This window comes from Sinocyclocheilus grahami, unplaced genomic scaffold (genome assembly GCF_001515645.1).
Source record: "Sinocyclocheilus grahami isolate Dianchi unplaced genomic scaffold, SAMN03320097.WGS_v1.1 scaffold20.1, whole genome shotgun sequence".
Taxonomy (NCBI): Eukaryota; Metazoa; Chordata; class Actinopteri; order Cypriniformes; family Cyprinidae; genus Sinocyclocheilus; species Sinocyclocheilus grahami.
The window spans coordinates 205,757-222,574 of record NW_015505199.1 but is presented as its reverse complement, the minus strand read 5'-3'; the positions used below and the strand labels follow the sequence as shown (position 1 = coordinate 222,574).

General features: G+C 35.9%; 1 protein-coding gene across 1 annotated transcript in view; it reads left to right on the top strand.

Annotated features, from left to right (window-relative positions):
- The first annotated feature begins 3,302 nt into the window (after positions 1-3,302).
- LOC107556357 (cas scaffolding protein family member 4-like) overlaps positions 3,303-16,818 on the top strand; it is an 18,134-nt gene continuing 4,618 nt past the window's right edge. The window contains exons 1-3 of the mRNA XM_016239456.1: positions 3,303-3,639; positions 14,552-14,956; positions 16,396-16,467. Of these exons, the coding sequence (XP_016094942.1) occupies positions 3,634-3,639; positions 14,552-14,956; positions 16,396-16,467 (483 nt within the window). The 5' untranslated portion in view covers positions 3,303-3,633. The remainder of the gene's footprint in view (positions 3,640-14,551; positions 14,957-16,395; positions 16,468-16,818) is intronic.

The following is a 16,818-nucleotide window of genomic DNA, read 5'->3' as shown; positions in this document are numbered from 1 at the left end:
GTACGATAATTTTTTTTTTGAATGCTTTTAAAATTGTGCTTATTTTAAATACTACACTGAACAAAATTATAAATCCAACACTTTTGTTTTTGCCCCCATTTTTCATGAGCTGAACTCAAAGATCTAAGACTTTTTCTATGTACACAAAAGGCCTATTTCTCTCAAATATTGTTCACAAATCTGTGTTAGTGAGCACTTCTCCTTTGCCGAGATAATCCATCCACCTCACAGGTGTGGCATATCAAGATGCTGATTAGACAGCATGATTATTGCACAGGTGTGCCTTAGGCTGGCCACAATAAAAGGCCACTCTAAAATGTGCTGTATTATCACACAGCACAATGCCACAGATGTCGCAAGTTTTGAGGGAGCGTGCAATTGGCATACTGACTGCGGGAATGTCCACCAGAGCTGTTGCCCGTGAATTGAAAGTTCGCTTAGATCTTTGAGTTCAGCTCATGAAAAATGGGGGCAAAAACAAAAGTGTTGGATTTATAATTTTGTTCAGTGTATTATTAGTATTTAAAAAAAAATAAAAATTTCATTTAAATTTCTTTAAAAAGTAATTTATTCCTGTGATCCTTATGATCAATGTTGAAAAGAGTTATACAGAACAACACAATTTCAGAAGAACAGCATCTATCTAAAATATTTGGTATGTAAATGTCTTTACTGTCACTTTTGATCAATTTAATGCATCCTTGGTGAATAAAAGTATTATTTCTTAAAAAAATAAAATAAATCTCACTGACTCCAAACTTTTGAATAGTTGTGTACAATTGATAGAGGGACCAGAACCATATTTAGTGCCTAGAAATGCTATAGAGACTTGAGAGTGGGCTTTTTGACTACCCACAATGCCTATGCATCTAGGTGGTATGACATTTATCAAAATAATTAGCTGTATTTCCTTTCTCAAATCTTTTTCAAACATCTGTTTGCTCAGTGTTGCAGAATGCAGGCTAGATGGTTGTTTTTTCTTTTTATATTTATTTATATATATATATATATTGTGGTTAAAGAAAGCACTCACAGAAAGAGATGTATGGAAAGGAAACGGTGGCCTCTACCATTGCTACATTTAGATGAAATGGCACATTAGTCATTTACAGACATTGCAACCAACCACTGCTTGCAGAGCTGTTCTGTAGAATCCCCTGGAGGATCAGACATGTGACCCAGCAACATCCTCATATGTTAATATGGCTGTCTGTTCCTGTGTGTGGTGGACAGTTGCTTAAAACCTGGTCTGCAATTGCTGTAAACTGTAACAAACAGTTGAACACTACATTAGCTCTCACAGTACTGTGTAACACTGCTTGCACATTTAAAAACTGCTCATATTTTTGGAGTTTGTTCAGTAATGTCAAATGGAAAGGTAATGAGTTTGTAACATCTAAAAATAGGGTTTTTTCCCCTCTGAGGCAAGAATTGCTTTTAGCAGCAATCTTTTCTAGGCTAAATTGCCTAATGTTTGTCTAAATATTTGACGCAGAAGGGTAATTCCTCATACGGTTTCAAGATCCTCCTTTTCTTGCACTGGTCAGGCTCTTAATAGTGCTAATACAAAGTCACATTCACAGCGAGTGTGGCTTAGCCTGTTCACTGTGCGACAGATCCGTATTTATTCGGTTGGTTTTAATGAAGGTCAAATGAGCTCATTGGCTTCACAAAAGAAAAATTTACACACGTAACAAGTAATTATAGAGTTGTAATGTTTGTCCAGAGTATCCACAGCTCCTACCAGAAATTATAGTTTATATATATATTCTGCAAAAATGTCAACAATTCTGTGTTTATCTGTCAATATGGGGTGCTGTGTGTACATTAATGAGGAAAAAAATTAACTTAAATGATTTGGTTACACTTTACTTGAAGGGGTGTGCATAAGACTGACATGACACCTTCATAATCAAGACATGACACATGTCATGAATATGAAGGTTTTTTATGCATGTTTATGACAACTGTCAGTAAGTGTCATTCACTCAGTTATGTAATTTTTAATGCAAAGATGACATTGTTTGAGATGTATTTGTTATGGGCTATGGTTAGGGGTAGGGGTAGGGTTAGGTTAGGGTAAGGTCAAATAATGTCATATTTGCATTACAAATTACATAACTGAGCGAATGACACTTAATGACAGTTGTCATAAACATGCATAAAACCTCCTTCATATTCATGACATGTGTCATGTTATGATTATGAAGGTGTCATGTCAGTCTTATGCACACCCCTTCAAGTAAAGTGTTACCAATGATTTTAGCAAATGGCTGCAATATAACAAAGAGTGAAAAATGTAAGGGGGTCTGAATACTTACCGTACCCACTGTATATACACAGACACACGCACATTGTTTAGAGTCCAGTTTTATCAGTATAAGCCTAAAGATGTATCTTATTTATAATCTAAAGGTTTTTGCTTGCAAAAATAAAATATATATAAAATATAGCTTTAGATATTTTATTTTATACTTTGTATTTATATTTTGAATGAATTAAAGTAACACGTGTCTGTGTGTGTGTGTGTGTGTGTGTGTGTGTGTGTTTGATTTTCATATCAAATTTCCTTAAAACATACATGGATGTTTATTAACATTGCCATGAACTGCATAGGCACAACATTATCTAAATGTACATGACATAGGCTCAAAAATGAAATATTTTGGCTTCTAAATGTCTAATTCAGCTATTTCACTAATAATTTTGCAGCCAATAATTAACTGCCAAAAAAAACCCACCTTGTGGTCGACGCAAATTTCCAGTGCGAATAAACCTGTTTTTTTAAAGTGGTCTGGGTCATATTTTATTTCATAGCTTCATAATAGTGTAGAGTGTTATCGAATGCATGCCAGTGCTTTGACGTCATCATGAAAGAAGGCAGTGGAACTTTACACAATTATGAGATCAGCTGTATTTTATTATTTGCATCTAACATCGTTTTATTCTATGTTTGTCCGCAACCTAATCAGAACAGACCTATGACCCATTTTTGGGTCACGACCCACCAGTTGAGAAGCACTGTTGTATATCATTGGTGTCCCACCCCCACCAGCCCTTTCCAGGGGCTCTATCTGTTGTCCTGACAACAAAGTCTGTCCACTGGAGAATCTGTCCCATTAAAACAATACATCAGCTCATGTGCACAGATGAAAGTGAAAATAGATTTGTAAAAACAAATAGTGGAAGTAAAATAATAGTAATACTGAAAGACTTTGTCTTTCTTTTGGAAAAGAACCTACATCGCATTTGACCAACTTCTGCTTTTTTTTTTAAATCAGACAGATATTCTCTCACATTTTCATAGAAGTTGGAGGAGGTGCGGCAGCAGTTGTTAAAGGGGATTCGGGTTGGCTGACGTGCATGAGAGCAAGACACATGTCATGAGTGAATGCTGCACTCCCCGCCCCTTATTGTGAAGCGTCTGGACTCTGGGTTTATTTGAGCAATGTGTGTGTGAGAGAGCAACAAGAAGACCAGAGGACATAGAAATATAGCAAACAGACATAAAAACAGAAGCACAGACAGATTCGCAGATGCTGCTGGACAAGATTAGCTGTGTCTGTCAATTCTACATGGACTTTTGAATGGGATTTATGAACTGATTAATCATAGGATTCATATCTCAGAGAGATGGAGGTCAGTATTGTTCACTTCTAAATTAACTTCAGAAACAAAATAGCACTTCGTTAGGTGAATCTTCAGGCCATTTTGACCCTGAATGAACTAGTGATATTAAATAATTTCTCAGAGGAACCTACCAACCTGCTGTCAGTGTTTCAAACAAGAACCGTTTTCTGTACAATAGATTTTTTTTTTTGCTTGCCGACAACAAACTTCTGGGATTTTTACTGTTCAGATGTGGTGTCAGCTCTAACCCCTGCCCTCACCGCCCCGAGCCTCGTATAAACCCCTAATTTTGCAGAAGGTGCTGTGTAACGTGACACTGCTAACCCTGAGAGTGAAAGGAAGAGAATGGCACTTTATGGCTGCCATTAACATGCTCTCTTCTTTTGAAACTAGGGTCGAGTTGGGCTGGAGAGGTTACAGTTTTGACTGTTTTGGGGGGATGAAACTTGAACTGTAATAGATGGATATTAGCACTTTTACTATTCCTAGTGAAGAAAGTCCCATCTCCATATGAGAATCTTTTCCTGTGGATATCTGATGCTGTTAGTGAACTGCTGATCTTTATTTGTCATTTCCAGCCATGGCTGCGGTTTGCACCTTCATATTTGTATTTGCTCATAATTGCAAAGCCAATCAGATCAGATATCACACATCACATTTGACTAAATATTTATATATTTGCCCATGTGATACGTTGAGAATATTGAGTTGAGTTTGTTGCTAGTCATGATATATTTTAGTATGATTCTAAATCCAGGTGGGTTCAGTTTACTAGATTGGACAGGACAGGAAGTTAACAGGAACTATTTTAAGGTTAGAATGTAATGTACAGCCGACTATCAGAAAAGCTGATGTCTAAATGCGTGATCTACTGATCTACTGACTCCTGCTAAATCTACGTTTACGTATCGATGTTTTATGTACACCTGAAAGATCAATGGTCAAATATAAGCCTCAACGCTCTCTACTGACATAATGGAAAAATAATGGGTCACTTTACAATAAAGTGACCAATGTATTTACATTATCACATTATTAAGTAAAAACTAAATGCAGTCTTTCATATACACTATCGTTCTGTCGCTCTACACTAATTCTACTACCGTAGATTTTTTAAATGCTTTTAAAAGAAGTCTCTAATGCTCACTAAGGCTGTATTTATTTGATAAAAAATTCAGTAAAAACTGTTAAAATGTAAAATATTATTTTAATATATTTTAAAATATAATTTATTCCCAAGGGCAAAGCTGAATTTTCAGCATCATTACTCCAGTCTTCAGCATGATCCTTCAGAAATCATTCTGATATGCTGATTTGCTGCTTAACCCTTTAATTGTCATTTTTTTAAATAGGCATGCAGGTGCACTATCCAAACTTAAATTGTTGTAATTTATGAACACTTTGGAATACAGACATAAGGTTTGCCTCTTTTTAAAGAAGACAATCAGTAGATTTTTTATCAGTAGAAATCTTTTTCAAAAACTGTAAGCATCAAAAAGTTATGGAAGTTTACATTTACTGTAAAGAAAATGCACATATTAATTTAATTTTATATATAATAAATATTTTACATAACCGGTTTTACTCTAAAATTGGTATAAAATTAAAGCCTTATGTCTAAATAAGTTATGTTCCAAACTTGAAGTTGATATGAAAAAAATCGAGGTTCCTGTGAGATTTTATTTAGGGCGTTATACCACAAACAGCCACCGGGTGCCATCCAAACTCCATTGAAGTTTTTTATTGCTTTTTTTTCTGTCACAAATGTCTAGATTTCTCTGTCAATATTACTTCTATCTCAAAATAGAATCCAGAATCCTGAGACTCAGACCTTTCCAATGATATGTTTTATGTCAAGATTATAAAAAGTTTTGATTGTAAAAGAGTGTAATGCATTTTGTAATATGACACTTGACACTGCCCAAAAGATTTTAAAGTACCATTTCCACGGTAACGCAATGTTCGATTTCAAAATGGTTTCAAAATGGCTTCTAAGCTGCATTTTGTAATATGATTTATGATGATTACTAAAAGATTTGATAGAGAAAAAGGACAACAACAAAAAAGAGTGCCAAGCATCCCACAGGTGGGACGGTGACAGTTAAGGGGAAACATTTCTTATTGATATCAATGTTGAAAATTGTTGTGCTGCTTAATATATTTGTGGGAAACATAATACATCTGGATTCAGGATTCTTTGATGAAGAGCATTTTATTTGAAATAGAAATATAAATCTTTTGTAACGTGAGTGTCTTTACTGTCACTTTAGATCAATTAAATGCGTCTTCGCTGAAAAAAATCCTTATTCAAAAAAAATCTCTCAATTAAAAAAAACAAAATTACCCTAAAAGTCTGAATATTAGCATGTATGTGTATTCAGTGTTTGCTACTTCCAATTTCTTTGTCATTTGACCTTCTGGCCATTTCTGTGGTCTTCCATATATCAAGTATTTTAATAATCTGCGATGTGATATGACAGATATTAGTTGCAAAATCCCTCCCATAGACTGGCCTGATACCTCTCACCCACACTTCCAATGAATCATTAAAAAAGTTGCTTAATCAAATGGTTAATAACCCTAAACTATCTTTGGAGAACTTTTGTTTTCTATCTCCCTCGACCAAAATTGGTACCAAAGTCATTCAAAATGAGCATTTAATTGAAAGGCTGTTCCTCTGCAATAAAAATAGAAAGTAAACATGCTATTTGGTTACATTTTGTAAGTTGTATCTCACTGTATTTAATGCATGATACATGCAGAAGCATTTTAAAATTCATATTCACATTTGTGTCTAAATTTAATGCTAGAACTGGAACAGTGATACAGTAATTAACAACTTAATCAATTTGGGGAAAAAGATCCACAAACGTTTGGTGGCTTGAGGTGTATATTGCCTCAGCTATAGAAAGACGTCAGAATATGGTGACAGTATATGCATAAAAAGCAGAAGACATGACGGGTCAGGAAATCAGCTTCTAGATAAAACCAAGAAAAGAGAGAGAGAAAAAATCAGCTCTGCAAAATAGTCCACTAATTGGGCCTTAAAAGCCCTGAGTCTTTATTTGCAGTATATCATAATCATGACTGGCATAATCTGCTGTTTATCTTTATATTCAATAGTTTAGTCCTTATATTACGTAGATGTATGACATTTCCTGTGATGCATCAATTTCAAAACACACACATTTCCAAAAGGGGAACTTGTAGTTAGTGATGGATGATTGCACTGACTGATATACAGTAGCATCTAAACATCAGTCAATGATGATTAACTCCTATATCCTCCCTGGAAAAACGAGAGAAAGAAATAAACCATGAGAAGCGATGGGTCCCAGGAAGTCATCTCTGAGAACCAAGAAGTATAAGTTGTATATGATATCATTGTTGTGACACAGGAAATACCAAAGAAGTTGGACAGTTTATATGCAATGGGTGGGTGTAGTGTTCACTGACCTAGTTCTTTCCAATGCCATATAATGACCTAAACCATCCTCTGTGGTCAATTATTTATTTACAGAGGTGTGAAAAAGTGTTGGCCCCCTTCCTGATTTCTTATTTTTTTGCATGTTTGTCACACTTGAATGTTTCAGATCATCAAACAAATTTAAATATTAGTAAAAGATAACACAAGTGAACACAACATGCAGTTTTTAAATGAAGGTTTTTATTATTAAGGGAAAACAAAATCCAAAACTACATGGCCCTGTGTGAAAAGTGATAAACCACAGTTTTAACAGGGGGGCAAACACTTCTTCACACAGGGCCATGTAGTTTTGGATTTTGTTTTCCCTTAATAATAAAAACCTTCATTTAAAAACTGCATGTTGTGTTTACTTGTGTTATCTTTGACTAATATTTAAATTAGTTTGATGATCTGAAACATTAAAGTGTGACAAACATGCAAAAAAATAAGAAATCAGGAAGGGGGCCAACACTTTTTCACATCACTGTACTTATTTGTTCTTTCTTTCTTTCTTTTTGCATTTAAGTTGTATAAATTAACATATTGTAAATGTTTATGAATTAAAAATGAGCAATAGTATATTGTTCAAGTATGCCAGAGAGCCGTGTAACAACTAATATTAAAGGGATAGTTCACCCAAAAATGAAAATTACCCCAAAATTTACTCACCCTCAAGCCATCCTAAGTGTATATGACTTTCTTCTTTCAGACGAATCCAATCGGAGTTATATTAAAAAAATATCCTGGCTCTTCCCAGTTTTATAATGGCAGTGAATGGGTGTTATTTTGGTGTTAATGGGTGTTATGTTATTTGTAGCGAATCAATGCGTTTTTGTAAGGAAAATATCCATATTTAAAACTTTAAAAACAGTAATCTCTAGCTTCCGCTAGCTGTCGTACGCACGTTCACAATAACACTGTTCCGGCAGATGACGTAGGATGCAGCGTGAGGTCCGGTGAGAAGTGACGAATGTGGAAGCGCAGCGGAGAGAACAAAACACTAGTCATGAATTAGAAATACAAAATGAAGATTTGTAAAGGAAAATGTTGGAGGATTTCAATATAAGCCCAGAGGAGACTGGTTTGCCTTTGCTAAAGTAAGGAACTTCCTTTGCTCCTGTAAACAAACTTTGGTTCTCGCGAGACTAGCATATTCTCACCAGACCTTGCGCTACTCCTACGTCCTTTATCATTGGCCGGAACGGCATTCTATTCTGAAAGCGCGTACAGCAGTTAGCGGAAGCTAGAGATTACTGGTTATAAAATGTTAAATATGGATTTTTTTCTTACAAAAATGCATAGATTTGCTAGGAGGCCTTTATTCACCCCCCGGAGCGTGGGACACTTTTTATGATGGATGGATGTGCATTATTGGACTTGTTTTGGACTATTGAAAAATAACACCCATTCACTGCCATTATAAAGCTTGGAAGATCCAGGATGCTTTTAAATATAACTCTGATTGTATTCGTCTGATAGAAGAAAGTCATATACACCTAGGATGGCTTGAGGGTGAGTAAATCATGGGGTAATTTAAATTTTTGGGTGAACTGTCCCTTTAACAAACTTCCCCAAGACATGGTGAACACTTTTAGGTGACTTAAAGGAATAGTTCACCCAAAATTAATATTTGCTGAAAATATACTCGCCCTCAGGCCATCCAAAATATAGATTCTTTTTCTTTCTTTTTTTATTGGAAGAAGTTTGGAGAAATGTAGCATTACATTTGTTCACCAATCGATCCTCTGCAGTGAATGGGTGCCGTCAGAATGAGAGTCCAAACAGTTGTTGACATCCCAATAATCAAGTAATAAACAAGTAATCGACATGACTCCAGTCCATCAATTAATGTCTTGTGAAGCAAATGTCTTGTGAAGCAAAGTTTGTAAGAAATAAATTCATCAAGACGTTGCTTCTGGTTAAAATAGCAGTCCTCTGTTCATAATATTCCTTTCTCCAGTGAAAAAGCTGTCTCGTCTAAATCAGGAGAGAAATATTCACAGATCAATTATTATTTACAGTTCTAAACAAATATTGTGATGTTTTTATATTGGGGGATTTTAGTTTGCTTTCAGAGTTATGCCTGTAAAATAATCAGTCAGTCTGACCATGAAATTGTTATTATATTATTGTGGTATCATCAATTTAACATTTATCCTGCCACAACATCACATTAAGAATCAAACTATGTGTTTTGCATATTGGTTAGAAAGTCCCTTACTGTCAGCTCTTGAATTTAATAAGCTGCAAAGTGAACCAGACTTCATGCCTATAGTCAAAACAAACTAGTTCTTGTTTTTCTTTTGTTTTCATCTGTACCGGCTATGTTGTCTGATGCACTTTGTCCACTACACACACAAAAGTAGTTAAGTTAAGTTGCTTCTAGGTACCTACTCCCCAATGCTCGGGACAAGAGTGGGATAAAGTTGGCACTTCTAATCAAGCCTTAAACCAGGATTCTCTAAAGAATTAAATGAGCTTGGAAAGCAAGTGGAATTTTTCTTAGGTACACAATTTTCATGAAGCACATCTCAGACGGCCTACACTGACGCATACTCATGCACTCACTCAGTGTGGGAAAGTCTAATATATTATCTTAACACAGCAGCTTCCTGTCCCTGTAAATAGAGATGCTCATTACCTGCTGAACCAGTGATCCTGTGTGCACACTATAAATATTTATGTCAAAGCAGTCCTCTCAGTCCGAAAATATTCTTCCTTTGGAAATATGGACACTTTATCTCATCAACAGCTTCTCTGCAGTCTCAAATATGTGTGCAAGTTTGCAATTAAAGGGAAAGTTTACTTTCTTTGGAATACAAAAATTGGAAATTGGAAAAATGTTTTAGCGTAATTTAGTGTAAGTCAAACAGGTCCGAGATTGTTTTGGACCCCATTGACTTTCATTGAATGGACAATAATGGTTAAAACTTCCCTTAAAATGTCACCATTTGGTTTTGCAAAAGAAAGTAAGTAATACCAGTTTGTAAGGGCATGAGAGTGAATAAATGAGTTTTCATTTGTGGGTTCATGGATATTGCATTAGAAAGTGCTAAAGATGAAAAGTTCTGATGTCTGTGTTTGCGTCATTCTTTGCATAGCAAGCCTTTTTGTCTCGTACTGAGGAGTGCTGACACTGGGGTTTTGCACTTTCACCCTCAGGTTGAGGGGTTAAAGTGAATGGGAAGCTTCACACACTAAATACACATTTTGCAGAAGTGTGAACACATTCTTACTGTAACATCTTACACTTATGGATCTCTTCTGATACTTTACAGCTACACTTGTACAGAGGAATATATGTAGTCCTGTGAAGTAATGAATCTTACATTTATTCAGAATTTTGGTTAATGTAAGAGGAACCTAATGTAATAAGTGAGGGAAAAATGTACATTCAATAAAGTATTTTTTGCTAAAGAAACTCAACAGGGTAATCAGGACCCCCATGCAAAAGGCATTTTCTGATAAATGAAATAAAAGAACACGAAATATTAATTTCTACATGTAGAAATAATAAGATAGGTTAGGGGTTAGAAAGATGTTTTATGTTTTTGAACAAAGTCTGAAAGTGTATGTCACCAATACACTAAGATATAATATTTATAATATTTAAGATATAATATTTATTTTAATATATAGATATATTTTTCATGCAATGTTCCAATTAACTGATCCAAAGTATTTTATTGAATCATGCAATAAATTCTATATTGATAAATTGCTACAAATGTAGATATTATTATTATGTGAATGCACAGCATGGCATATCACAGATTTCATCCCGCAAAAGAACAAGATGCGCTGAGAGAGGGGTGTGAGACATGAAGGAGAGAGTCAGCTGCTTCTTGAGAGCTGAGGCCAGCTGTCTGAGTCTGATCTGCACAAGCAGGCGTGTGCTGGAATCTCAGCTGAATTTGACCTCCTTTCTCACTGTACACACGCGCATACTCCAAACACAAACTTAGAAATGTACACACTCAGCAATCTTCCCTTTTAAGACACGTGTGTGGTTGAACAGACCAAGGGCACATTCATTACAGTCGCATAATTTTAGCACACAGTATTTGAGCACAAAAATCTGCTGGTTAGACTCTTTAGTTGTACACTCTTAAAAATGCTGGGTTAAATACAACCCAGTGCTGGGTAAAATAGGGACAAACCCAGCAATTGGGTTGTTTTGACCCAGCGGTTGGGTTACTACCCAGAAGGTTGGGTTAAACATTTAACCCAACTACTGGGTCAAAACAGCCCAATTGCTGGGTTTGTCCCTATTTTACCCAGCACTGGGTTGTATTTAACCCAGCATTTTTAAGAGTGTAGTGAACAGTGTGAACACTGTTCAAACCATGTTTAGCAGAAATATGTTAGTGTGAAAAAATACCCTTCACTATACCCCTAATTTCTGTGCTGCCAGCAGAATTGCAAAAAGAATGCTGCTTTTCTTGAACTGTCTCCCTGTCTTCCATTGGCTGGGGCAAATGGATAACCCTGCCCCAAACTCACGGCATTGGTTGAGCCAGTGTTGATGTATGTCTCAAACAGAGCAATGTTTTGACCTACAAACCTAAAAATTACTCATACACTATAAATTTTGTTTTCCTTTTTGAAGTCGTAAAACAAAGGTTATTGGAGTTCATTTACAAAAAAAAAATACTACTTCAAAATGAAATGTTTAATTTAATGTGTTACTTGACGTTTCTTTGTAAGTATTTGTGAAATTGATCATTTCTGAGTAAAAATAGTTTTTTTCAGCGTGGTTGTTTCAGCATATTTAGTAACCACAAAAAGTAACCACAGCATTTTTTCAGTGTAAATTCTGTGCTACTTTTCTATGCAAATTAGGTGTATTAGCCTACATTATTGTATATTATTACTATTATTATTATTAAGCCTTTATTTGACCAGGAAAAAAACCTCACTGAGATTAAAAATCTGTTTTACAGGAGTGCCCTGGACAAGATAGGGAAATGTTCAGAAAACTCTGCAATTTTTCTGTTGTAGTTAGCATTTTGCTGTAGGTATAAAACAACCAACTGAAATGGTCCTTCACAGATAACCACAATAAATACATATACTATTATTTTGAATGCTAGCCGAACCACCTCACGCCATGTGTACTTTAAAGTAAAGTAAGTTGGGTGAAACTTGGGTTTGGTGTTCTCGTTTGGAGCTAAGTACCCATGCACACACAAAGCATGCTGGGACTGGCCATGGTGTGCTTTGCTCTATATGGATCAGTGTAGGAGGGCCTGCGGTTTGTTGTGGTCAGCGTGCATTAACCAGAGCCCGTGTTGCAATCGAGTGGAGGGCTTGTGAGCGGAACAGGTGCTCAGTATGTCAGTCATGAGGGCTGAATAGAGGCTTTGTTGCAGAGGATCTGTCCATGAGCCATTTAAGGCAGCGCTTGTCCGTCTATTATCAGTGAGCAGTGGAGCTTTGAGGAAGGAAGGCTGGGTGTGTGGGGGGAGCTGAACATCAACTACTGAACACACATGTACATTGCATTGAAGAGGTGGCGATCACCTATTTCTGCACACAGCTATTCATTTGAGTAGTTATATTTTGAAGTGTGGGTTGTGAGTCAATCAGATTTTTTTAAAGGAATATTCTGGTAAATGCATATAAATGCATACAATATATAAACGTTTAAACTGTGACAATTTAATTCAGTTTGCTTAGCTTAATGTTATTGTATCTGATAATAAGGCTGAATGACGAATAGACAGGTTTCTGAACAGTTCATGTTCATAAAAGTTATTCCTCAATTATGTGCTCTAATGTTGCTTATAGGATGATGTTTAATTTTAAGCATGTGCACTGTTGCTGCTGAGGAATTTTATGACACATGGGACGGGGTTTAAAGGGACGTGTGCACATAGTAGAAGCGTGTGTGCATGTGTGTGTGGTAATGTGTGCTGAGTGAGGGGCTCTCCAGATGTCACCCGCATCAAATCTCTTATTTACTGTATGATTTGCAGGTGCAGGTGTTTGTGTGTGTCTGAGGGCCGATTTATAAATAACCGTACGTACAGACAACTGAAGTACCTGAGTATCAAACTCCGGAACTACTATTGAATTTACATACAGATAGAGTTCTGCTAAAAATGATTAGAATGGAGTCATTGTTTAAACTGTTTCCCACTGCTAAACAGTCTAGACCAGAAACCTGAATGTTGTATTTTTGGGATTGTAAAATGCAGGCTTATAAGGAAGTGTGTGGAAGATGTTTCCTTTTTTTTCTAAAGAAAATTGTTTGCAGGATGTGAAAACCAAGCATAGAGGAAGGCTGCTCCTCCATACACTTGTCTTTGGACATCCACATTCTCAGTTGTCGTACTCAATATTAAGAAAACATGCAAAAAGGAATGCATTAAAACGAAATTAATTTAATTCATACACAAACACACACACACATTCTTGGGGTCAGTATGATTTTTTAATTTTGTTTTTTTTTCACTGAGGATGCATTTATTTAATCAAAAATGTAGTAACAGTAATATTGTGAAATATTATTATGATTTAAAATAACTGTTTACTAATTTAATATATTTTAAAATGTATTTTACTCCTGTGATGCAAAGCTGAATGTTCAGCATCATTATTCCAGTCTTCAGTGTCACATGATCCTTCAGAAATCATTCTAATATGTTGATAGGGTGCTCAAGAAAAACATTTCTTCTTATTATCAATATTGAAAACAAATGAAGAGTTCAGATGCAAAAGCCTCTAAGTGCCATCTGAAATTTTCATCTAAAATTAGGATTTTTAGCAGGCTCCTATGTTTATGTTCAGTTATTTAACTTTAATTGTATAGAAAAGGACCTATACATTGCCATTAGAATAAAATTACTGAACCTAAACAGAGGAGCCTGCTAAAAATCCTCATTTTAGATGAACATTTCAGATGGCACTTAGAGGCTTTTGCATCTGAACTCTTCAAATATTTTTGTGGATGATCGTCTGTAACTTTTAACATTTTTAGTGTCACTTATGATCCATTTTAATGCGTTCTTGCTGAATAAAAGTATTAATTTGACCCCAAACATTTGTGTGTATATATATATATATATATATATATATATACAGAACAAAACCATATTATCAGAGCATATATCATGATAATAGCAATATAATATATTGCAATAAAACAAAGAAGAAAAGTCTGTTCAGGCTACAAAAACAAAAACTGCCTATCTGAACAAAGTCTCAGAGGATATCTATAGGGAACAAGGTCACAGGCATTCTTTCAGCAGGGCTACGAAGTTGTGCCTAGTTACGCACAGGCCCATTATCCATGTCACACAAGCCCATTGTTTGTTCAAGTTCAATTCCAAGACACCACTGCTATCTGTGGTGGTCCTTCATTGTGTGTCATTGTAATTACGTGTCTTCTTCTAACCAGTAGTTGTCTTAAGAGACCACTTTCTCACATCTTCTGTCTTCTGTTTCCTTCAGACGCTGTTTGCCAGAGCTCTTTATGACAACACAGCCGAAACTGAAGATGAACTGGCTTTTGGCAAGGGTGAGATCATCATGGTGCTAGAGAAAAACGTGGCGGGGAGCATCGGCTGGTGGAAGTGTTCTCTTCGTGGACGTCAGGGCCTGGCACCAGCGAACCGCCTGGCTCCGCTTTCCCCAGCAGAGGCTGAAAACATTTGTATGAACTTAGGAACAGAGAAGGACTACTTGAACAATCGTAGTTGTCAGAACATCTATCAAACTCCAAAAGCCACCAGGCCACCAGTGATTCCGATTTATGAAGAAATGAGTACAATATATAAAGTGTCCCTTCAAGCCGTCCCTTCACCAGATAAGCACATGGCACAAGAGAATCTAGATGGAACCAGTTCTCCTTGTGACGTAAGTCTCTCACTGGAACAACAGCACATCAGTGGCTACGTTTATTATCTGTTTATAATCAGATTGATGGCTCAGTCAGACTGAGATGCCTTCATGTAAACACCTCAGTAAATCTGACTGAGCTTGATCCAAATAAATTTTTCGGATTGAAACTGGTGGTGTACACCTGAAATAATCTGATCAACTTGAAAACATTAAGCATGTAAACGCATGAAACTGACTATTTTCTTAATCAGATTCAAAAAAATACTTTGAGTATAATGTACAGTTCTGTGATGTGTATGTTTACATACATTTTAAACAAATATGTAAATTGGATTGTAGTTAGGGTTCATATAACAGAACTTTCGGAATCTGAAATCGGATTGGATTCATTCTGATTGATGGAAAGTAATGCATGTAAACATACCTGTGTGTCAGATTTAGGTTTTATGTAACAGCTAGTTCCTATACTTGAATTTGATTCCCAAAAGTGCTGATACACTTAGCCTAACACGAGTGGGACTTTTCACTTTTTTTTAATCACTTCACTAGTGAGTGTCTTTATGAACAAGTCCATAAAGAATTGCATTTTTTTCAAAACACTGATTCATGTGAAACGAATGAGTGAGTCGCTAAATCACTGACTCAACTGATTCTTTCAAATAAAACACTGAATGGCATTTGAGCTCAAGCATTTAAAGCGGCAGACAACATATAAACAGCGCTTATAATAAACTACGTTATTGTCCATTGGTGTGGACTCTAAGGTTATTGGGCTCTTACTAATGTGATATTGCTTAATCATAAAACAATCCACTAAATATTCCATGAAATGCCAATAACCAATCATTCCAAAATATAAAAGGGAGAACTGAATGTGTAGATGATTAAGTAGACTATATGTTGAACAGTGGCTAATAACAAGCAATGTCTCAGAAACCCCTGCTGGCAAAGAGTTCACAGATGGGGACCAGGGGCCTTTCTCTGCGGGGACAGGTATGTAGCACAAGGGCTTTATGAGCTTGTAAAAGAGTAGCAAAGACAGAATTCAGACACCAATAACTGCAACCAGAAGATCTATGGCCTATGGCTAGGGACCCCAAAAAAAGGGACAAAGAGAGAGAGAGAGAGACAGACAGAGAGAAAGACACAAAGAAAGAGAGAGAGAGAAGTGTCTGTGCAAGTTACTGTGTAATAGGTGAGGTAGCTGGGTTCACATGTTGTCAATTTTCCCTCCTGTTTCAGGAAGAGATGTTTGCCTTAGCAACTTATGTGTAGTATGGCTTCAATTAGAAAACTGGGTTAATTGGGCAGGCACACAGTAAAGTGTACAGCACTTTAAAGGATCCTGTCTGGCTTTAAGAAGTGGGCCATGTGTTGTCATTTACATAGCGTATTCAAATTTTTGCTTGTTTAGTTAAGCTTTTTGCCTAGACTTATATTTTTATGCTTTTCAGGCTTTAACTGCCAGAGGTGGTACAGAAATATATGATGTCCCAAGCCTGGTGAGAAAACCCTCCTTGTTCACAGTAAGTCCTCTTGCATTTTTATGAGTTGTTCACTAGCCTGGGGTTTCCAGTTGAGGTCAAAGGATACCTAGAGGTCTGTAAGAGGGCATGCAGAAAAACTGAATAAAAAAAGATGTGAAAAGAAGAAGAAAAGTGAAACATTTTTACTTTTTATTGACAGAGATTGTTTGGTCAGTATAAAAATACAGCATAAATAAATAAAAAACAAATCCATATATCATTAAAAAAAATAGAAAATTAATAAATACATAATATAGAGAAATTGTGAAAACTGGATTGTTTTTTGTCAGGTTTATGCATCTAATATCAACGGCGGGTAGATAAAGATTTGCTGAATTATCTAAAAAAAAA